The sequence below is a fragment of the Periophthalmus magnuspinnatus genome, chromosome 12 (genome assembly GCF_009829125.3).
Source record: "Periophthalmus magnuspinnatus isolate fPerMag1 chromosome 12, fPerMag1.2.pri, whole genome shotgun sequence".
NCBI classification, from domain to species: domain Eukaryota; kingdom Metazoa; phylum Chordata; class Actinopteri; order Gobiiformes; family Gobiidae; genus Periophthalmus; species Periophthalmus magnuspinnatus.
Genome location: NC_047137.1, coordinates 10,894,463 through 10,919,623, shown reverse-complemented (window position 1 = coordinate 10,919,623; position 25,161 = coordinate 10,894,463). Strand labels below are relative to the sequence as shown.

At 37.6% G+C, this 25,161-nt stretch overlaps 1 protein-coding gene across 3 annotated transcripts in view; it reads right to left on the bottom strand.

Annotated features, from left to right (window-relative positions):
* Positions 1-25,161, bottom strand: part of vav2 (vav 2 guanine nucleotide exchange factor) — a 354,595-nt gene that overhangs the window by 5,771 nt on the left and 323,663 nt on the right. Inside the window, exons 17-28 of one of the 3 annotated variants that reach the window (XM_055225679.1) lie at positions 23,208-23,309; positions 19,936-20,024; positions 19,267-19,280; positions 19,142-19,160; positions 16,827-16,954; positions 12,529-12,600; positions 12,339-12,397; positions 10,971-11,087; positions 9,222-9,309; positions 7,702-7,825; positions 6,399-6,488; positions 3,085-3,239 (exon numbers count right to left, since the gene is read on the bottom strand). In XM_055225679.1, coding sequence (XP_055081654.1) covers positions 3,085-3,239; positions 6,399-6,488; positions 7,702-7,825; positions 9,222-9,309; positions 10,971-11,087; positions 12,339-12,397; positions 12,529-12,600; positions 16,827-16,954; positions 19,142-19,160; positions 19,267-19,280; positions 19,936-20,024; positions 23,208-23,309 — 1,057 coding nt within the window. Of the gene's footprint in view, positions 1-3,084; positions 3,240-6,398; positions 6,489-7,701; positions 7,826-9,221; positions 9,310-10,970; positions 11,088-12,338; positions 12,410-12,528; positions 12,601-16,826; positions 16,955-19,141; positions 19,161-19,266; positions 19,281-19,935; positions 20,025-23,207; positions 23,310-25,161 lie in introns of all 3 variants that reach the window. The other 2 variants (XM_033976209.2, XM_055225680.1) reach the window with 2 other exon arrangements.

Genomic DNA, 25,161 nt, shown 5'->3' with positions numbered 1-25,161 from the left:
TTATTATGACTTCTTTTGTTACTAAGGCAACAAGCTACAGTACACAGAGAACTAAACAGCCATCACGTTGTAGACTGGTTATGCCGAATGTACACATGTTAAGAAGTTAGTATGATGATGACTGGCATCTAACTATGTATATCTCAACTTAACATGCCAGACAGAGACGGGAGGAGGGACAGCGTAAAGCAGCGGTCAGTTTCTAGGCAACAGTGATACTTGTGAAATACGCAAAGTAACAGCAACAATACTCATTTGGACTGAAAGGGCACTGTGTAGAATAAGACCAAGCAGTGAGTTTTTGGAAGTGCATTGGGGATATAACTACAGACCTGGTAAGCACATACTGACAATGAATATGAAAAATGCACAGAGTCAGATTTAAATAGCGTGACAAAGAAATACAGGGGGATTTCAGATATCTTATTTAGTATTTAAACTAGATAAAAAAATAAAAAATAATAAAATAAAATCAATAAAATAAAATTAAAAATTAAAAATTAAAAATTAAAAATTAAATAAAATAAGGCACTTTTTTTGTAGTTGAAATTTAAAAATTCAAGCTTAGAATTATAAATCAACAAATCCTTCTGTACGATCCATCAAAATCTTGTTAAATATCCTATATTACGCAAAACTGACTCCTGTAAACTTTAAGCCTTGTTAGAATGTTGTTGCCTCATCACTTGTGTTTTGTTTCATTCACACGTGTTTGAGGAACTCTTTGTTGCTGAGCTGTCTACATCTCTACAGCTCAAAATGCTCTTTTCCACCCACAGACTGTATAAAGACGTGGACTAAGTGATGTGTATGTAAAGTGAATTGGAGCCAGAGTCAATGGAACCAGAAGTGCGCCCAAGATCACTTCCTGTTTGGAATGCGGCGGCTACAGCGTTAACTATGTCAATGTATATATACAGTTGAAACCAGAAGTTTACATAGAGTATATAAACAGACAAATACTTTTTTTTTTTTTTACTGTGTGACATACAATTAGACTAAACTTTTCCTGTTTTAGGTCAGTTAGAATTACCAAAATTATTTCTATTTGCTAAATGCCAGAATAATGAGAGAAGGATATTTTTTTAGACAGTTTTTCATCACTTTCTTCAAAGTCAGAAGTTTACATGCAGTAAGATTACTATGCATTTAAACCATTTGGGAAAACCCAGATGTTGATGTCATGTCTTTGGAAGCTTCTCAAAAGGATTATTGACAACATTTGAGTTAATTACAGGCTCACATGTGGATGTATTTGAAGACACATATGAAACACACTGCTTCTTTGTGTAACATTATGGGAAAATCAAAAGAAATCAGCCAAGATATCAGGAAGAAAATTATGGACAAATTTGGTTCATCCTTGGCTGCAATTTCTAGATGGATTATACACAATAAACACCATGGGAATATCCAGCCAAGACACCGCTCAGGAAGGAGACGGGTTCTGTGTCCAAGAGATGACCGTGCTTTGGTCCAAAATGTGCATATCAACCCAAGAACAAAAAAGAAAAAGACCTTGTGAAGATGCTGCTGGAGCTGGTAAGAGTGTGTCATTATCCACAGTGAAACGAGGACTGTACTGACATGGTTTGCCAGAAACATAAAAAGCCAGATTGCAGTTTGCCAAATGCACACAGGGACAAGGACCTTAATTTTTGGAGCCATGTCCTATGGTCAGATCCACTAACTCACAGGTTGACAGTGCGATTCCAGCTATGAATGAGTGTGTGAGTGGGTAAGTGGCTCCTTAATGTAAAGTGTTTGGAGCGCCTTGAAGGTGGAAAAGCGCTATGTGACTATTTACCATTTACTTGTGTTTTTTTTTGTTTGTTTTTTTGCTTCTCACAATTACATAGGCGACAATAACTCCACAGCTGCAAACCACAAATACTGGCTTTAATATCAGTCTCAATCTCACCACGGAACCTCTAAACTTAACAAAATAATGTCCAAAAACGCTGCCTTTTCAAACCAAACCGAGAATGACAGCACAAGATGTTTTATTTCAGTCTCGTTCAGTGATATAGTCAGTCTGATGTGACGTGTGGCATTTATTTCTATTGTGAATCCAGCCTTGACATTGAGATTATTATTAGTGAATCAAAGCACAGCGGGCCAGAGCTCGCATTTGATCTGACAACGAACAACACTCCCGAAGTGCTGACACAGAAAAAGAATAGACTGTGAGATGTCAGCTGTAAATTTAGAAAGTATAGTTGTCATTTTTAAAGTTGTTATTTATTTTGTTAAAGTCCCTGTAATATGTCTTGTCCCTGTACAGACACATTGTACAAGCAGCTCTGGAGATTAAAATAAATCAGCTGTGTACCGTCTGCACCTAATCAGAAAGCAAGTTATGGTCTGATAATCGGAGTGCGCGTTAGGATGCTAGTTGCCACGATGGTAAAACTCCGCTCTGTACATGAGAGCTGTGAAAAAAAGCTTATAAACTCATCATGGGGAATAACTAAGAAGCTCAAATGCATAAAATGAGTGAGGAATAACTTCGGACCACTGCAAATTTAGTTCTGTTTTTCATATTTTTAAGACAATAAAAATCTGATGTAGCTCTTTTAATGTGGTTTACAATGTGCACACAATGTGAATCTTATATATATTTTTTTTTAAATCACAATCTAAAGCAGAGTGTCAAACACATTTTCACCGAGGGCCACATCAACAAAATGGCTGCTCTCAAAGGGCCAAATGTAAAATAAATCAAACTAATTTTATAACTTGTTAATTAACTGTTTCTGTATTTATTACTTATTCAAGTTACAAATATTGCATATACATTTGCATAGATGTAAAAACACGGCTGTGTAACTGTGTCTCCTAATAAATTGAGATTTTAAGACCATAGCAAACAATGAAGTTAAATCTGTCAACTGGACAAATCTGACTGAGGGTCTACACAGACATTTTAAGACCATCATACCTTTTAATTTACGCCATCGAGGGCCACATAAAATGATGTAGAGGGCCACATTTGGCTCTCGGGCCCTGAGTTTGACACATGTGATCTAAAGCAATCCAAACCCAATATGTATTCTATTGTAAAGTGTGTGGTTGTGTTCTTACCCGTCCGTTGGCCTCCCCCTTCCACCAGCCCTGGTCTCCTCCGATCTTGCTGTAGATCTTTACCACGTCTCCTTCTCTCAGGGACAGCTCCCTCATGTCCCGGGCCGCAAAGTTATATCTGGCAACCGCCGTGCTCACCACCCTGGGAGTAAACACTGCAATTGGACACAACACAAGAAAACAAGATCAGTTTGACAGCATATGACAGGTTAGACAACTCATTCCACTAACTATATTTAAGATTTTACACTTCTATTGGGTATTAACAGCTAACGCGTAATATTTTTAGATCACCGTGTTGCCTTTTATTGTATTGAAAATGCCATATTTGAAAACAATGTATAAAAATGTGTAATAAGTTTGAGTTTCCTTAGTGATGCTTTGAGTCTCTCCTCACTTTGCTCCCCGTACTAAGTCACTCCTCCTTCAGAGCGCTATCATAACACAATCGGTGCGCATCCCGCTAATGAAACTACTGCACATCGTATCAGGTTTGTGAAGTTATAGTGTATTGTTGAAAATTTCTGTGCAGGAGCATGGGTGACAGAATACTGCTAACTATAGGGAGGGTTTGAATAGGGCCCAGGAGAGATCGCTGCATTACAGTTGTCCCAAGTTTTCTCCCCGACAAAACCCACAATGTCGATGAAACGTTCTGCACCGACAAAGGCGCCTACGAAGGTTTGAGCTTTGAGAGAGTTTAAACGAGAGAGAAATGTGAGAAAATGTTAATACCTCTCTGAGAAAAGTGTATAAAGTGTGTGGTGAGGGTTTTACAGCTGCAAAACATACAGAATAATTGTAAAAAATAAAGCTGACTACTTCACGGATTTCGCCTATTGCGGGTTATTTTTAAAACGTATTGAAACATGCATGGATGACATATAAAACCTCGCCATGTTTTTGATGAAAGTTAAACATCATAACAGGGTAGCAAGCTCCAGAAAAGTCGATTTTGCATAATTCACTCTCTTTCAAACATTTTTATCATTTCACTTCCTGTTACCTAGCAACCGTAATGTTGACAAAAAATTGCTCAATAATTATGACTAATTATGACAGAGATGACAACACATTTATTTTGTTAAACGATGGTTTAATCTGCCAGAAAAATTGCCTCCCTTGTGTATAAACTGTCCTAGTACTTTGGATGGAACTTTCGGTACTGTTCTCCATTTCAGAACTCAGCACTACTTCCGTTATTTTTGTACTTTACGTCTGAAACTGCCACTTGAACGATGAAAAACTATCATAAATATTCATCATATCCCACCAAACCAAGTAATAATTAGAAAAGCCCGTCATATGCACGTTAACGTCCAGCTTTCAGGCGAATCTTAGACTTGGAGACAATGGAAATAATGAATCGTGTTGTACAGTCAGAGAATGGCCGACAAATGATGGGAAAAGGACAGAGCGTTTCATGCGGTGCAGAGAAAATTACTTTTTTTCTTGATTTAATGAGTGAATATCTTCCTAGGAAATGTTCTGGTAATTGGAACTTACTCAGCGGTTTATGTAAAAACGTAATGAGGTTGCAATCACACAAGCCGATTTGGAAATTACAGGAAGAGGGAAGCAGGAAGGAGCGACAGGAGGAGAAGCGGGGAGACTCGGCGAAGTTGAGCACAAGTAGTTACAAGTCACGTTTACCTGTGTAACTTTTTTAACAAATTGTACATGTAGTTTTCGGACACTGTACATTTACTCCTATTCAAGTAATATTTAGTTTGAAGTAACTGTACTCTTACTTGAGTAAAAAGTTTGGTTTACAAAAGCTTTATGCTGATTTGTTCTCCTTGCACCGCTCCTTTAGATGGTCAATGGTCACGGTCACATTTTTATATCGCGATTTTCCACCTTCAAGCGGATTACATAAAGGAACCGCTCACCCATTCACACACACATTCATACACTTATGTACGCAGACAGTGAGGGCGAGGTGGGTTAAGTGTCTTGCCAAAGGACACAACGACAGCAGCGTTCATCTGTTGGACCTGGAATCGCAATGCCAACCTGTGAGTCAGTGGCTTTAACCGCTCACCCAGAGATGTTTATGTCAAGAGCGGCACTCAAACTGCCAACTTTTGCAACCGTGGACGATATGATTTTGTTTTTCATGTCTTGTTTTATCCTTCCACTTACATTAACTTCAATTTGCGCACTTTGTTTTCTAGAATGAAGTTGCTATAAGATGTAATAAGTAATTGCATGGTAGTATGAGTTATGGTTATATGTATATGTCAAGCGTGTCCAAACTTTTTTCATTAAGGGCCACATATAAAAACACAGACAAAGCTGAGGGCCGATTGAGGGCCCTAGACTGGTCACCGATACAGTGAATACTTCAAATCTGCGATATTATTACAACTTAGACTGAACCACTAGACCTTTATTCATGATTACATCCTCAAAGGGATACATTAAATATTTGAGTAAAAAAACAGTAAAAAGTACTGTTTAAGGTAACATGGGCCAATTCATCTGGAAGCTTGACGGCCACGAAAAATGGGTCTAAGGGCCACATTTTGCCCCCGGGCCACACTTTGGGCATGCCTGGTATATGCAAATTTGATAATAAGAATGAGAAAAACTTGCATGTGTCCTCAGATTAAGGCACCAGCGACCCAGGTTCAATTATTATTGTAGTACATTTTTAAATTGAAAGCACTGGCTACATACTGTTCTTTCAAGTGAATTACTTAGTGAGTTATGAAGTCAAATATTGATTTTCAGATGTTCAAAAGGTTGTTCAAAAGGTTACACCTGGTCAGTTCTGTTTTAAAGAGCACATATTATGCATTTAATTCCCTTTAAACCTGCTTTTGGTCACCTTGGGATAAGTTTCAAATGTTCTAACTTCACATTTTCTAACTTGAAATAATGTCTGCTTTTTTGGAACTTAATAAAATTCACCCCCTTTCCAGTTAAGAATTAGGTGCTGGAGCTCCCTCTGCTGTCAGCAATGAGAATGAACAATTAGAAAGGAAACAAATAAACAAATAAAGCCCCTTTTCCCTGTGAATGCTACTCTAATAGAGCCATATGTTTGATGTGAACAGAATGAGTCCGGTGATGGTTTATGGACTTAAAACGTGCACAGGAAAAGTTCTGAGTGACTTCTGATGAAAGGAGCAAACATAAATGAAGAAAAACACAACTCCAGGTATGTATTTGATGAGGGGACAATAGGGGACAATAGCGTAACACGGTTAAAATGCCAACAAACAAATACTGACATAGATGGACAGACAGATGGAGAGATAGATTAAAACACAGGCAAACAAAAGCATAGCATAAAAGGGCTGCAGTACCTGACCAGAAGGGGGCAGCGGTCGGAGAAGAGGAGAAGTTGAGGCCTTGCGGGCTGAGGAAGGAGAAGTTGTAGGAGGCGCAGGTGGCGGCTGGCGAGCGGCATACAACGGAAACAACAGAAGAAGAAAACAAAGGCGCGGTAAAGCAGCGGGCAGGGCAGACGTGCAGCAGGCCAAGAACAAGAGATTACACAAGCAGAGTAAATACTGTTGGGTCAAAGAAGAGAAGCAAAAAAGCAAACGGAGTTTTACGTTTAGGTGAAATAAAACCGTCAAGTTGGAATGTGCAAACTGCAAAGCCTAGTTATCAGTTTTAGTGAGTGCAGGAAGGGCTAAATACAAGTGCTGAGCAAAAATGCACTCAGGTCAGAGTACTGTGGTCCAAGAAATGATGTGAATTAATCTGATCATATGGACGATAAGGACAGTTTCACTTCTTAAAACATACTTTCAATACTTGAACAGTGCTTTTTTTCAGTATCTGTACATTTTTCATCATCTGTACTTCTTTCAGTACCTGTACTTTTTCATTACCTGTACTTTTTTCTGCATGTATACTTTTTTCATTACCAGTATGTTTTCAGTACGTGTATTTTTTTCAGTACTTGTACTTTTTGCATTACTTGTAACTTTTTCATTATTTTTACTTCTTTCAGTACCTGTACTTTTTTCATTACTTGTACTTTTTTCAGTGCCTGCACTTTTTTCAGTAGCTATACTTTTTCAGCATATGTACTTTTTTCAGTATCTGTGTGTTTTCAGTACTTGTACGTTTTTCAATATTGGTATGTCTTCAGTACCAGTACTTTTTTCATTACCTGTACTTTTTTCTGCATGTATACTTTTTTCATTACCAGTATGTTTTCAGTACCTGTACTTTTTTCAGTATTTGTACTTTTTTCATTACTTGTATGTTTTTTATTATTTTTACTTCTTTCAGTATCTGTACTTTTTTCATTACTTGTACTTTTTTCAGCATGTGTACTTTTTTCATTACCAGTATGTTTTCAGTACCTGTACTTTTTTTCAGCACCTATATTTTTCCATTATCGGTATTTTTTTTAGTACTTTTTCAATACCTGGCTTTTATTTTTAACTTCATTTTCATAAAAACACTGATGCGCACATTTAAAGTGAAGGTACTTCTCTATCCCCAAATGAAACTAGCGCCAACCAGAACTAATGCTAGCAAACTACACAACCTTCAGCTTTTACACATACACACACACTAACCCCAGTATTTGTTATATTTATATACAATTGAGTGGTGCCATTTGAAAAGCAGCACGTCTATGGTCATTACCTGGTGACCGAGTGCTCCCCCTGGTGAGCGACCTCTCTCTGGACTTGTAGGGGTACCTCAGCGTCGTGTCCAGCAGTTTGAAGCTCTCCTTTAGCGAGTGGGCTTGGTAGTACTCCACTAGTTCCTGACGAGATAGATTAAATACATTAATTACAATAAATAAATAAATAAATACCATATTTCTTGAGTATAAGTTGCACCAGCCAAAAAAAAAAAAGCATAATAATGAAGAAATAACACACATATATATCACATTGGAGTATAAGTCACACCTCTGGCCAAACTATTAAAAAAAGTGTGAGTTATAGTCTGGAAAATATGGTATACATAAGTGTTACAGGAGGATTTTTAGCACACAAATAGATGGGAAATGCTATACTAACACTTACGTCAGTCAATTGTTAAACACAAAGCCATAAAAATATGACTTTGCTTTCTTCTACCACCTCCGGCAGATCGCTCTCCTCCGCCCATCCATCTCCACCCCGCAGTCTGCTGAAGCCCTCGTCCGCCCTTTTGTCACCTCCCGCCTTGAAAACTGCAATAACCTGCTTTAACGGTTCACCTTCCAAACTCCTCAATAGACTCCAGTACATTCAGACCTCTGCTGCCCGCCCCCTCGCCCTCGCCACATCACCCCGTCCTCAGAGATCTCCATCCAATTCAAGCTCCTCACCATTGTGTACGTGTCCCTCTACGACCTGTCCCACATGTGTCACTCTGAGCTCCACCACCACACACACATCGTCCTATCAGCTGATACCAACGTCCTATCTTCTCCCATCAGGACTAAACACAAAACCCGGGTGGGACAGGGCTTTCTCCGCTGCCCCCACCTTTTGGAACTCCCTGCCCAAACACATCAGAGCCTCATCCACACTCACCATCTTCAAACAGTCCTTAAAACTCACTTGTTCAAAACTATCTTCAAATAACTGCATCTTCTTGTTTACCTGTTTCTTTCGTTTACATTTTGTCTTGAGTTGTGTTATTATCATTATTATTTTCTGAACATGGCCCTGTGACACTTATAAACAGGACTTCGGCCACGTTTTCTTCGGCACATGTGACACGTAACGACTTGGGCCATTATCTGAGGAGGGCGTCGATGTAGAAGCAAATGTGGCAATTTCACTAATGTCGCCTAAATCACGCTCTTGACATAGACCAACAGATTATTTGCAAATATCTCACACGCAAAATAAAAATATTGATATAGGAAGTGACATGTATGCTCCACAAATGACATGATATTAAATTATTCAAATAAAAATCACGCTATCATAGTCTTAAAGCAGACATATTGTGCTTATGTGTGGCATCTAGTTATAATCTATGACACCTGTGGATCATGTTCATCATTTGCACATTTTAATTTGCAGTATTTATCTAAAACAACTTAATAAAAGCGTTAGAAAACTGCAGAGCCCAATGGGAGATGACATCGGTGTACTGTTTAGTGTGTTTTTATAAAGGGAGATCAGTTCAGGCGGTAATATTGTTTTTGGAATAGTCCTTACCAATAAACTCTCAAACTTCTTGGCCTCTGTGATGTGGATCCAACTGTCCTTTTCGATCACCTTAATGTGTTTGACTTCATCATTGAACCTGGGAAAAAAAAGTGGGGAAAAAAGTTGTACACAATTATGGTTGGGTTGTAGCAACTAACCCTCCAGATAGGTACTCCTCAAGATCTGGAGAAGAATGCATTAAAGCCACAGTCTTTAACTTTGCCATAAAAAAATAAAAACATAAAAAAAATAAAATAAAAAATACAAAAAATAATAAAAATAAATAAATAAAAATATAAAAAATTAAATAAAAATACAAATAAAATTAAAAATTTAAATAAGTTAAATTAAAATAAGTTAAAATAAAATAAAAGCATAGCATGTTTTTTCACTATGGATGTTTTATTGCACTGAAAGAAAAAAAAAAAAAAAAGAAAAAATACTAACTGTGAGCGGGCTTGCATCTCCAAAAACCTTATTTGCCTTGGAGTAGGGTCACCATTAGTTTCCATGGAAATGTTGCTTTAGCTATGTTATTCCAAAGTATTATATAAAACATATCTATTTCCATGGAGAATGTTCCGAAGTATGGTTTTAATTTTCTATTTCTGTGGAATCTTTACTGTTACTTTAAGGAAATCTGAATGAAAAAAGCATGAATACGGCATATGCATTTACGATAAGAAAAGGAGCACTTCCAGGTTTGTTTGAGCACACTGATTTGTGATTATTTGCATGTTACGGTTAATTAAATGACTAATCATATAAATAAATACATAATCTAAGGTTTGTCGAGCTGTAATTAGGCACAGCTTGCCTGCTGTTTCCTCTGAGACGCTGTCCTTAGGGAGTCTCCACACTGAATGATGATGTTTATCTCCCTCTATTTACCTGAAGCTGAATTACAGTTAAAGTCTGGCTCTATACTCTTACTCACATACCTTATAACTAGGCAAAAAAGCCTTGCTCAGTGACACAACACCAGTACGCTCATGTTAGGAGGTATTGAACTGTCAACGTGGTCATTCAGTATCCTCATTTAAAAGGCAGTTTGGGAGAGTCTTAACAGTTTTTGTGCATGATGTTGAAAGAGAGAGATGTGCTTATAAACCAAAAATGAAAGAAACTAGTTGGTTAAATACTGGGACTGTTCTCCTTGATATGAATACTCACTCAGCGGTTGCACCCAAGCATTAATCAGAGCTAAACTTTTATATACATGACCTATCTTGTGTGCCCAGATACAAGATTAAAAGGTCCCAATAAAATATAACTTTTAGTCGTGACAATTGTAACTTTGATTTATTTGTATTACAAAAACACAGAACATGATGGCCAAGTTACCAATTTCAATGACAAAATCCAGTTGGTTTAAGCCTAAAAGGGCTCGCTCTGATCTGAATCGTCACTATCTAAAACCCGACACCTGCAGCTGCCTCTTCTACGTTACAACCAGGGCCGGTCCTAGCTTTCAGGGGGCCCTAAGCTCAATTTGTTTCTGGGGCCCCCGGCAGCGGATGTATCCTGGCTCAGCTATTGGTGATTCACATTTGATAACAATATGGCTACGCTCTCATCACCTTGACTAATTGTATTTGTATTAATATGACCAACATCAGACTGAAAACATCCAGAATGTCACAACTACTATAGTCACACAAACATATAAGGGGGGTCAAGAAGTTTCTGGTGGATTTTAACACATATCTGAACATTTACCCAAAACAAACAAACACTCTTCTTTGCTCTTTTTCTTACTTGATGCTAATCGCGTATCTCTCTGCCTCCGCTGTCCTCTCGCGGATCAGGTAGGTGCCGCTGCAGTGGGACTTAAGGAGGTTGTCAGCCTGCTGCCTCTCCATGTTCCCGGCGAACCTACGCAGCAAAACAAGGAACGCGATCACCTTCAAATAAAACCACGCAAGGTAACAATAACGCGCTAAATAGGACATAGCTTGAAGCACTCGGGCGGCAATAAATCTTAGCGTAAAGGGTCACAACATGCTAGCTCGAACACATTGTGCACAAATTGATGCTAATTATGGAATGATGTAAAGAGAATAAAGGTTGCAGAGACATTGAATAGAAGGTGGATTATATAATTCGACGACAGGTTCTAAAAGTAGTGTTTAATCATCTTTGTTTTAAAACTTTGAAATATTAAGTAAAACCTGTGTATATTATGTTTTTAGTTAAAGTGGCTGTACTGCTTCTTTTTTTTTTTTTTTTTCAAGAAGTAAAGTAAAAGGTTATTATAAAAGGAGCTCTTAGGGTCAAAATGAGACTGCTATGTGCTGTTTTTATCATCCATGAACCAGGAAGTAAGGCTAGTGCACTGTTAGCATGCTAGTTGTTGTTATGACAGCAAACCTTAGCTCTGGCTTCTGAACATTGTGAAAAGAGCTTATAAACTCATCATGGTGAATAATTAGGATGCTGGGATTGCAGTACAGTTGTCCCTCACTGTACTGCGGTTCACCTTTCGCGGTCTCGCTGTTTCGCTGACTTTTTTTTGTGTAATTTTGTATGCTTTTTTTTTTTACAGCGTATGAATGTGCATCGTGTTCTGCGTCCTGATTGGCTAAGGGACTGTAGACCATTGTCAAATAATCTCCTCCGTGCCGTGTCTCCTGAACAGTACAGAATCCGTTTAGCCAAATTTATCTAAATGTTGGATCGCAGTGTGACTCTGAAGTGCTGTATATTTGCAAGTTTTTTTCCCCACAAAGTCGATGAAACGGCGCCTACAAAGGTTTGAACTTTGAGAGTGTTTAAACAAGAGAGAAATGTGAGAAAATGTCAACGCCTGTCTGAGAAAAGTGTATAAAGTGTGTGGTGAGGGGTTTTACAGCTGCAAAATATATAGAATAACTGTAAAAAAATAAAGCTGACTACTTCACGGATTTCGCCTATTGTGGGTTATTTTTACAACGTAACCCCCGTGATTCAAATAAAGCAACCATAGCAACACTCAAGTAAAGTTATATATGCTCACTTGCGCACACCAAATCAAAACTGGGACTAAACCAGGACTAGAACATAACGAACATACAAATTCTATACAAAATCATCTCTCGTCAATACTTAGCAACAACAATATACTTCGATTAGTATAAAGTAACTTACCAGGGATACCCGTAGTAGTCTCCCTCCCTGGACGACGGTCGACATAGGGTCTGGAACGGCTGGCACAAATACTAAAGGTTAATGACAGTACAGAAGTAGTCAGGGGATTAGACTGTGCTCTCTGCAGTGTGCACGTGTCCTACGATTTACAGTATGTGCATTGTAGCTTATAGGGATATGCAGACAGTACCTTAGGGTCCAAACAGGGCTTTACACATGAGCTGGGAAAAAATCCACTCTTCTGTGTCTGCATCAGCCTCCCCTGTAAAACACAATGTGCAAATATGGTGAGATAATTAGAACTGTGGATCATGTAAGGGGCTTGGAGGCAGATAAATGTGTATATGCGCGTGGATGTGGCATGTTTCAGGGTTTTTCTGGGAACATAAGTAAACAGTATCTGCCAGTGTGGTTATAAATTTCTATTTAAAGGTCCTATATTACACAAAACTGACTCTTGTGAGCTTTAAGTCATGTTATAATGTTGTTACTTCCTCAAAAACAGACCTGGAGTTGTGTTTTGTTCCATTCGCGCATGTTTGAGTAACACTTTATTATTAGTTTGTCAGGTTTTTTTTTTCTATTTTAAGACTATGAGACCACAGGCTGCATACAGTTCCTTTAAAATAAGCCAAAAACACCAACAAATCCATAAAGCACAGCACAAATGCATCATATTTATGTTATTTCTGTACTTATTCCAAGAAAAGTCTATTGTTTTAGGAAAAAAATATGTAGGAAATTGCATGTACTACGGTGGAATGCTCAATAAAAAAATAAAAAATAAAACTACAACACCTGTTAATGAATCTAACAGAACCACAGCGCCCTCTACCATTCCACTGAACTCATTTCTCCTTTTTAGTCAAGCAGCATAAAACAATCACCTTTCATGCCCTTTTTCTTATTATTCACTGTTAAACTGAAGCAAAGCCGTTTAAATTAGGTTCAAATCATTTATATGCATCTAAGTGTTGGCAATTTGAGCGCTGTAATTAACCGTAACGATGAAAAACACCACGTAATGACATCACAAGGTGGAACGACACATTTTCAACTCTTCTGAAAAGACGTAACCTAAAAATGCATCATTGCTCAACGTAACAAGCGTGAATGAAACAAATCCGCGCTCGACGTATGATACTTGAATGCCAGAGAGAAGAGGTGGGTTTTTCGTCTGCGTTATAGAAAAAAAGTTCCGGGAAAGTGCATTATTGCATATTAGCACAACAGAGTCAATTATTGTGAGATGTACATTATGTAGACACTATAGAAAACTTCAAACAGGTCCATTTAACCGTCAGAGCGAGCGTAGAAATCTCCTAATGTAATGTAGGCCTTTCACCTGTTACTTATGCAGGGTTATTATGGGATGTCGGGATTGAAAAAAGACAGGCTTTTAGCTGCGTGGTTCAGGCCCGTGTCACAGTGCCCCAAACCAGTGCTGTTAAGAGCATTCAGAATCCAACAACATCATGTAAAAACCTCCAGGCAGGCTTGAAGATTGTTGTCATGTTCCAAAGGCCAAATATAGAACTTGTATGGGCGAAGTATTAAGAACGGGCGATATCGAGGTGGATCGGTATCGGTAGAGACAAAAATGTTGATCGTTGTGCCTGTTAATTTATGGGAGATTGATATAAAAAGTGCAAAACATACGACACGGCAGAGTCCACCTGAACCAAGGCTAAGGGGGAACACTATTACGTTTATTTTTGCTAATTTAGTTTGCTTAAAGTTATGTTATTAATCACTGTTATTATTTTCTGTATAGTTATAATCATTTGCCTAAGTTTGTAGTTTTAGTTTATCTTTTAGTGTAGTACCTCCCTCTTTTGTTCATTTTGGGTTAGCCGTCTTGTATTAAAACATATCTGTTCTTGTCTCTGGTGGGATTAGTTTTTGTTTTTTATTCTGGTTATGTAGACCCCAGTTGAGCCCGGCTTTTCGTTAATATTATTTGCATTAATTTGAGCCTTGCCTACACAAGTTTTTCTCCTTCTCAGTATTCACCAAATGCCAGAATTTGCCGTGTGCGCGGTTATCGTCATTCAGGTTGTATTATTTTGCATGGGGTTGCTGATCTTGATAGGAAATGAGTTCTATATGGACTACAGCGCCACTTTAAAGGTTCCCAGAGAATCGGTGCAGTGTTGACTTGTTGTTGCACATGAACATAGAACGTTTTACACAAATGAACCCACTTTATATCATATTTTAGCGGCTTTGCTCAAATTCTCCATTGGAATGAATGGGATTCCCGATTAACTGGAAGTGCCATTACAAAGAGAGTGCGGTTTACTCGCATTTAGAGGCAAAAGTTGGCAGGGCAGAATAAGTTCAAAAGGTTTTTACGCTATTTTGTAAAGCCAACATCTTATCTATTGTATAACTTTAAATGTGTGCAGCACTATGTAACTTTTCTGGAATCAAATTTCCCATATGCTTGTTTCCATGGAAATATTATTGCTTTTCCTGGAGCATTCCACATAATGGTATTTTAGCTGAAGAAAATTTAGTTTTTTCGATTTTTTTTTTTTTTTTTTTTTTTTTTTTTTTTTGGTTTTATTGGGCCATCATTTGCAGACATGTCAAAATACATTTGTAAGATAGACATTTTTATTTTTCTCTTTTTTTAAAAAGAAGACATTTTACAACCCTGGAGATTCAAAACTGTTTCTATGTAAAAAAACAAAAAAAACAAAAAAAACTAAAATCTATTTAGCAGTTATATCAGTTAATGTAAAGATTGAATTAATTAAAATTAAAATTAAGGAGTAATAATGGACTCAAACTTTAACTTTGACAGTCGCATCAAAGTAATAACATCTGCAGCTTTTCACCATCTAAAAAAACACTGCAAAAATCAAATTTACTGTCTGAACCAGGGATGGACAGACTTATCCATGCATTTGTCTCCAGTAGGTTAGACTACTGTAACGTCCTGCTCACTGGCCTCTCTAAACGAGCGTTAAGACAGGTGCAGTACATCCAGAACACTGCTGCTCGGGTCCTGACTAGAACCAGGAAGTACTTCACACATGCGTCCTGTGCTCAGGTCTCTGCACTGGCTCCTGTGGCTCAGAGAATAGACTTTAAAGCAGCTCTGCTTGTGAACAAGTCTCTCCATGGCCTAGCGCCAAAGTACATCTCTGACATGTTAGTGACATATGAACCATGTCGCACTCTAAGGACTTCAGGGACCGGCCTCCTGCTGGTGCCCAGAGTCAGGACTAAATATGGAGAATCAGTGTTTTAGTTTTAAAACCTATAACAGTCTCCCTGAAGATGTGAGACAGGCCTCTACTTTTTCAATGTTTAAATCCAGGCTTAAAACTGTTCTGTTTATCTGTGCCTATGACTGAAAGGTTTTTATTTTGCACTCTTCTTCTCTTTTAATGTTAATTTTATGATGATTATTTATGTTTGATTTGTTGTATTGTGATTTTAATGTCTTCTTATTTTGTAAAGCACTTTGAATTATTTTGTGTATGAATTGTGCTATACAAACATGTTTAAGTCAAATATAGGTTTTAGTGGTAACAACTGTTGATGTTCAAGTTGATTTTGTAATAGTTTGGTGGTTTCATTCTCAAGGTCAATCAGAACACCCGTCATCTGGGTTGCCCATTTCAATACTGAAATCCAGTTGGTTTAAACCTAAACTAGTTAACATCGGTGGATTTCTAAGGCTGAATATTGGATCATAAACTGCAATTTCTTCCAAAAAAAATCTGCAGGATGTGTCACAAACCTGAAAATCACTTGTCAGACCATTATCCCCCCCACTTGAGACATAATGAGTATGATTAGACCACACACTTGCCTTAAGCTCTGAAATCCTCATTATTACACAGTTAAAGAGAAACGATAAGTGGACTGAAGCTGAAGGATATGGGATTAAAGGGGATGGGACAATGTTTTATATATTTAAAGAGGGGGTATTATACAAAATTGATGTTATAACATTATCCCCTGAAGAGGTTTTAGATGTCATCCATGCACATTTGAGCAATTTTCCGATTTCTCCTGGGCCCTATTGTCCTGCATTCAAGTCGTGCTTGGTCAGACAATGTGTTTTCACCTGCCCCCTATCCCCACCTACATGTCTGTGCTAAATTGTAATTGTGCTACACAGTACAGTAGATGTTTACAGTGAAATAAATGTGAAATATACCGCAGTTTACATTTAGGTTCACTTTTTTGGGTAAACATCAAATTAAAATGACTTATTTTTGCATCAATATTACTATTATTATAACTATTACTATTGTTTTTATTTTTACAATGATCGCAATTAGGGATTAAACTAATAATCTCGACATCCATAGTCTTAAAACTAGCCCAATCTTTCCATATCTTATTCATTCAAGTACTTTATCCATCTTTATCCTGAACTGCATTTCACACATATTACAGTTACAGAAAGATTCAATTCAAACTGATGTCTAAAACAGTGCAGTTTTCCTCCACTAGAGTGGCTCTCACCTCCCACCAGGACGTGTCGGGGTCCCCCTTGAGCAGCTCGATGTAGTCTCCTGTCTGGAAGCTCAGGTGGACTTTGCCTGGTGGAGCCGGAGTGCCGTGGTAGTTCCTCACGGCCACCATCTTTGGACCTGCACGTTCAGTATATAGAAGTATTAAGAAAGTAGTTCACATCTTCAACTTCATAACATTACATTAACAATTTTACGCTTAAGGTTTTATAACACGTCTTTAAGGAGATGTGATTTCTTTAGCAGGAATGTACCACAATATGGACACCACAAGCGAAGTTACATGTAAGATCTGAGGAGAAGAGAGCCCCCTCAGAGTAAAATGTGTATCAGTTTTCAGCAATTAAAAAAAAAACTGTCATTGAATACATGCGAAGTAATGTGAGTGAGGCAATGCCATGTTGTGGGACATTCCATCTCCATAGAGACAAGCATGTGGCGGACCCCTCACCAAAAACGTTGCACCTTTAAAGGTCTTGTATTACGCAAAACTGACTCTTGTGAGCTTTAAGCCGAGTTTTAATGTTGTCACCTTAACAAAAACATACCCAGAGTTATGTTTTGCTTCACTCGCACATGTTAAGTAAGTCTATCTACATCTCCAAACCTCAAAATGCTCTGTTCCACTTTGTGATGTCATGAAGTGTTAGTTTTCAAGTTAACAGCTCCTTTTACCTTTTGTTCAGTAGAGATGGGCAATTCCTAAAAGCTGAAATCATCCAAATGATTCTAGTGAAGGTGTATGGAGTTTAAAAACACAGTGGAGCACTTCCTGTATTACTATGTGACATCACAAGGTGGACCCGAGCATTTTTAGCTTGAGAGAGGAACACAGCTTAAAAATGAAGGCTTTGTGTGTTAAACATGTGTGAATGAAACAAAACACAACTCCAGGTCTGTTTTTGATGAGGAAACAACATTATAACATAGATAGTGTTATACAGGGCCTTTAAATGAAGTATAATGGTCTCCATGGAGATGTTATTGCTTTACCTGGAATGTTCCACTGCATTAAATAAAACAAATCTATCCAACATTTATTTCACTGTGGGTGTTTTATTGCTCAGAAATTTATTGAAACATCTGTATTGTTACTGAGAGTATATGAACTGTAACTTGATCTTGTAGCATCACCTGATTGTCTCCATGGAAATTAGTTTAATATCATACTATGGAACATTTTCTGCAAAACAATAACATCTCTGTGGGGATAAGCAGGTGATGACCCTCCACCAGAAAAGTTACACAGTTTCATTTAAGGCATCTTGTCAAAACGGTAGTGCTTTTATTTGAATATGTTCTTCTATACAGTGGTTGTGGCGGTGAAGCTCATGTACACACAGTATCCACTAGATGGCGGTATATGACCACAATGTCTCACTTTGGAGCTGACAACAGTGTGACAGTGCAAGGGCTGATTCAGAACTAAAACAGGATTAAATGAGGTCCTGCAGCAGAACAAGAATGACACACTAGCCAGGGTTAAAGAAAGACTCAAATCAGCTCATGTCCAGGACTAAATCAGGACTGTATCAGATTTAAACTAGGACTAAAAAAGGATGGAACCCTCATTAGCCAGGGGTACAGAAAGACTAAAAGCAGCTCTTCTCCACTGCATAACGAGGATGAAACCAGGACTAAACCAGGACTAAACCAGGTCTTAACCAGGTCTTAACCAGGACTAATCAAGGACTGAACCAGGTCTAAACCAAACTTAAACCAGGACTAATCCAAGACCAAATCCTCATTAGTCAAGGTTAAAGAAAGACTAAACCCAGCTCTTCTCCAGTACATAATAAGGACAAAACCAGGACTAAACCAGGACTAAACCAGGACTAAACCAGGACTAAACCAGGACTAAACAAGGAGTAATCCAAGACTAATCAAGGACTAAACAAGGTCTAAACCACGATAAAATTCTCATAAACCAGGATTCAAGACTGTAACCAGTTCTTCTCCAGTACAAATAAGGATAAAACCAAGACAAAACCAGGACTAAATCAGGACTAAGCAAGGACTAAACCAGGACTAAATCAAGTTTAAACAAACAGACTAATCAAGGACTGAACCAGGTCTAAACCAAACTTAAACCAGGACTAATCCAAGACAAAATCCTCATTAGCCAGGGTTAAAGAAGGACTAAAACCAGCTCTTCTCCAGTACATAATGAGGATGAAACCAGAACTAGACCAGGACTAAACCAGGATTAAGACAGGACTAAATCAGGACTAAATCAGGACAAAACCAGGACTAAACCAGGATTAAACCAGGACTAAATCATAACCTTAGGGACATAATTGCTCTTACCTGATGCCATCCCAGGCTCCTGGATAAGGGGAAATAAAAGAACACAAATGTACAATTATCACACTCAAGGACATCAATTCACCAAATTGTTTTGGGAAAACTGAAGTTGAATTAGTTTTACTCACCAAGTCATGAGGATCTGCAAGAGAATAACAAAACACAAGAACAGGGATGAAAATGCATATTTATTTTGTTTTAGTGCTACAAAACTACAAAAATACGGGATCAACATGTCATTGTCATCTACTACTACTAGTAATAATAATAATAATAATAATAATAATAATAATAATAATAATAGTAGAATTAATAAAAAATGGTAAATTGTCACATTTTTGTATAGCACTTTTCCACCTTCAAGGCACTCAAAGCGCTTAACTTTAAGAGAACCACTCACCCTTTCACACACACATTCATACACCAGTGTATGCAGACACTAGGGGCAAGGTGGGTTAAGTGTCTTGCCCAAAGACACAATGACAGCATTCACCCGTGGGAGCTGGATTCGCACCGCCAACCTTCAGATCAGTGGACAAACGCTCTACCAACTGAGCTACTGTCGCCCCAGAATGCCGTTCAACACATATAAATACAGTATGTCACTCTTTTTATCTCAATATATTATGCTAAATGAACATGATATTATATACGTAGATACATACTAAGTTATCTCAAAAACTAAATCATTTGCTTCAGATTAACATTAAATATTTAAAGGGAAAAAGGTGACATCATTATTCATCGGGTTAACATAATTTTGTCTGTGTCATGACGCTAGCGGGCCTCATACTCACTGATTTTACAGATAGTGATGATCTCCAGACACTCTTTGTGAGCTCCTGTCCCACAGCGAGAGCAGTAGTAGCCCTGGTAGAAAATACCCCTGCAGCAAATACACAGTGTTACTTTACAACTTTACCAAGTCTGAGAAGTACGTGAGATTATTATATTGTGTTTGAAATTCTGCAAACATTTGAATAGTTTATTTGTTTGACGTCAACAACAACAATAATGCTAATGCTAATGCTAATGCTAATGCTAATGCTAATGCTAATACTAATACTAATACTAATACTAATACTAATACTAATACTAATACTAATACTAATACTAATACTAATACTAATACTAATACTAATGATAATGATAATGATAATGATAATGATAATGATAATAATAATAATAATAATAATAATAATAATAATAATAATAATAATTTATGAACACACAGATGTGCACAAATATACCACTCTCTGTGATTATACAATTGTAGCCACAGCTGCCCCGTGGCTGAGTGAAAAAGCCATTCCACGCCAACAGTCTGTCCAATGACTATAATCACGAATGTACTCATTGCAGCTTTTCATTCTTGACTGCAATAATGTCCTAATCTGAGAACAGGGCAGAATATGAGAATAACCAAAATGCAAATTCATAAATGGTGAACCTGATCATTTCTATTATTGACTAGACCCACAGAACTCATTGTATTAGTACTTTTTTTTTTTTATCTGCATATTAAAGGAACTGCACATAAGACTTAAATAAACATAACCTACTACCACATACGAGATCATAATCACACCAAATATATATTTTACTGATGACAATTCTAATGCAGATTTATTCTTAATTATAAAACATTAGACACATATCCCATTTATTTATGATATAATTTGACTGATTCTCTCATTTGGGTTGCCAGTTTCAATGCTGAAATCCTGTTAGTTCAGACCTATCACAACTCTCCTATCTGAATCGTCACTACCCAAACCCCAGCACCTGCAGCTAGTCATGAATCAGTGCTAGTGCAGCCTCTTCAGCTCAGTGAGTGAATTCTAGAGGTTCTGCGCTTCACATGAGGCCTGTCCATATACATGTGAGAATGAGAAAAACTTATATGTAGCAACCCAGGTTCAGTTCTGATTGTAGTTAGTTGTAAAAATAAATAAATAAATACAATATAATAATAATAATAATAATAATAATAATAATAATAATAATAATAACAATAATAATAATAACAATAATAACAATAATAGTAATAATAATAATAATAACAATAACAATAACAATAACAATAACAATAATAATAATAATAATAATAATAATAATAATAATAATAATAATAATAATAATAATAATAATAAAATCTGTATTACAATAGGACAATTGCTCATCTACCTAACTTGAACATCTTTTAATTTTTTATTTATATCAAACAGTGCCAAGTGAGCGTTTTAAGGTTGGGATTCAGTGCACCATTACTATACAGCAAACTGAAAACACCCCAGACATTATAACTGCTTTTGACCACCCATAAATTCACTCTCAGAGACACAACTTCATTCCAATAAAGTCATTATTAAAAACATGAAATCTGTTCTGTAACTGCAGTAAACACGGGGAGGCATTTGTTAGTATAACTTTATAGCAGCAAACGCCTGGGCTCCTGCCATGTTCAATAGTAAGAAGTATAAATCTGCAGGCTCCACAGGGCCCCACGGTAATTAGGATCCGACAGAGGAGAAGAGCCCTGGTTCTGAGATGGGAGAATTTAGGTCAGGACAGTCTGCAAATGTGTGGACTGGCACAAGGCTACAGGGACACTATGGGCAAAGCTGTTCAAATCAAAAGCGTACTGCATCCACACACTCAGGGCCACTTGGAACTATGACCTTAAAGCTACCATTTATTATTAGATGGCTGACCCACCCCTCACAAAACACCACTAGATGCTACCTACATTACTGAGGGCTGATAGTGTGCCAGCTTTGGTCTGACAGAAGAAGACCGGAGAGCACAGGTGGCTTTCGACTAGTAAAACTGTCTAAATTATGTGGTTTCTTTATCTAAGGTCTTCATTAGTTAGTAATGACATTATGTATGACTGAATGCACCCAGCACTGTATTGATGATTTGATTTTTTTTTTCTGACAGTAAAAAAAAGCATTAAAAAGTAAAAAAACAAATTAATAATAATAATAATAATAATAATAATAATAATAATAATAATAATAATAATAATAATAATAATAATAATAAATAAGCACATCAAGATTTTATGAATATTCTAGGAAATAATAACAAGACATAATGGACAGGATGAGTTAATTAGGACTGCTTTTTTTTTTTTTTTTTTTTTTTTTTTTTTTTTTTTTTTTGGAGGGGGTGGGTTCAGAATGTTTTAGTCTTGGCAACTGGCTCCGTGCACAACAGTAGCAAACTAGTTCCAGTCAGAGGGTCAGCTAGCACGACCATTACCGGATTAATGTAATATTTATGAGTTTTTTCGCTAAGTTGTGCTAAAATCAATACATCCTGACAGGCATTGGACAGTGTGTGTGTTGGACCTTATGCTAAAGCTAATTTTGAAGCGTAGTAAATATTTAAATAACCCCACCCACAGAAATGGTCTACACCTAAAATAATTGGGTTGTTCTTACATTTAACGTTATAATAGAAGTCAGCATTACCACTGACACACAAAGGCATTTTTCTAATGCCCATTTAACAACATAAAGGTGCTGTCATTTGTTTTTCTTTGTGCAATCATAATTACTGTACAAGTTGGACCAAATTTGGCCTTTGTTTACATTATGGTTGCTAGGTAACAGTTATGGAATGATATCACAACTACTGCCTATGTCCAACCAGAAAGTAATGATCAACTTCACCAGAATTAAAAACTCAACTGTGTAACATGTGGTGTGTCTTTGCCAATCAGAAATATTACCCCATAAATACAATCACAGTTTTAATTTCCCAGTGTACTCCATTGCTGGGTTTCAAATTACACCAACCTATAAGCCAATAATATTTAATACAGATGGGGCCAGTTAAAATGAATACAGTTAAAATGCAGATTTGTGCTGTAATACAGTGAGTTCTTGGGTCTAGTCACTAATAAAAATGATCAGGTTCAACACTTGAATTCACCTTTTGGATATTTCATGGTAAAATCCAATGTAACCAGTAGGACAAAACTAGTTCTTGCCCCCCATCTGGCAGTATGACATCACATTTTAGAACCTGAAAACCACCAGTTAGAGGGTCCTCATCCTACCTGAGCAGCATCTTGCAGGCTCGACAGTTGGTGTCCTTATCAAACGTGTGCATCTGGAAGTTGTGCTGGTTGGCTGTTGCTCTCTCCGGTTTGATATTTGACCTGAAAAACCCAATCAAATCATCATATAATTGCAAATAAAATATTAACCATTGTGATTTGCAATGTGAAACCATAATGGAACATCTCCAATTGGGTCCAGAGTCCAATCTCCGTCTATACCACTCCTGCACTACTGTTTTTGCCCTCTGGGGGTGCCACTTATTTGGATCATTCAAATTTAATGTGGAATAATGCTCATGTTGGAATGCATTGAGTTGTGAGGTGCAATGGGTTTTTATGAGGTATGAGGGTTTAAAGGTATACTTTTCTGGTGGAGATGTTAATGCTTTGCCTGGAATGGTCCACGGTATGGCATTAAACATGTCTATCTCCATGGAAACAAGCAGGAAATGCCATACAACCATGACGTTTTGGCAAGACTAAATGAAAGAAGTTTAATGAGGGTGGGGGCAGTAGCGGAGAAGCCCTGTCCCCCCAAGTCTTGTGTTTAGTCCTGATGGGTGGAGACAAGAGGATGGCGTTAGCTGATCAGATAGCACAGGTGGGTGCAGGGACGGTGCCATGGGGACGGGGGGGGGGGCTTTTATAAATCACTACGGGGGCTAACTACGTTTAAACTAGAACAGCAAGGCAAACATGGTAAGAGTCAGGGGGTATGCTCCATTGTTAAAAGTCTCTAAATCAGGGGTGTCAAACTCATTTTCACCAAGGGCCACATCAACAAATGTAGATGTAAGATGTAATGATAATTAACAGTTTCTATATTTATTACTTATTCAAGTTACAAATATTGCATATGGATTTGCATAAACATGAAAAAATGGCTGTAACTGTGTATCTCCTGATAAATTGACATTTTAAGACAGTCATACCTTTTAATTTACTTTGTTGCGGGCCACATAAAATGACGTGGTGGGCCGAATTTGGCCCACGGGCCTTGAGTTTGACACATGTGCTCTAAATGAACATGTTAAGTTAGCACCCACATTGAAGACCTTAGCACCACCTTAGCTCCTCTAACCAAAAATGTCTGGCGTCGCCCTTAGGTGAGTGCATGATGGTGGTGGAGAAGCTCAGAGTGGAAGGTGAGGACCAGGTTATGGAGTGACACGTGCACAGTGACGAGGAGCTGGACTTGGATGTGCTGGGAGATGTGGAGCAGAGTTCTGAGAAGCTCTGCGTGGGTTCTTGTATAGTTCAAATTTTTTAACTCGAAAATATTTAAGTGCACTAGTTGTTTGCTGGATAAAAGGCACTCCATGTGTTTAGAAATGTAATAAAAACACAGGGACCAAAGCGTTTCAGCCAACATGACCCTCATCAGAGCGCCAGGACCTTGTTTTTTGTTGAGATACTGTACACATTTTTGAGATTTTCGACAACTAATTAAATGTTTTCTGGCTTTCTACTATGTTTGATGAGGCATGGAGTTGCAGCGTTTAGTTGCGCAAATAACTGCAACCAATTATTTATAGACATTGAGTTTGTCTCCAAGGAGATGTTTCACAAAACACAAAAAAACTAATATCTAATACAACTAAATAAATGCAATGTAGATCAGTTAAATCCCATACTGTGGAAAATCCCAGGCAAAGCAGCTACATCTCCATGGAGACACAGTGCATATTTAAGTTTAATTTTGTATGATGATGAACACTGGTTAAAAACATTGTGATTTCAGTACTGCAAGTAAGCAGTAGAGGCAGATATGTAAGTAAATAAGTATGTTTTCATGTATTTGTGGCCTGGACAGCCTCTCTATCCTCAGGGCTGGACACAGAGTACTGCTGATACTTAACCTACATACACCGCGCCTGCCATTGTTTCTCCATACACCCAGGGCTACATGAGAAACATGAGATGATGACTGCTCTGTGCTACAACTGAATAT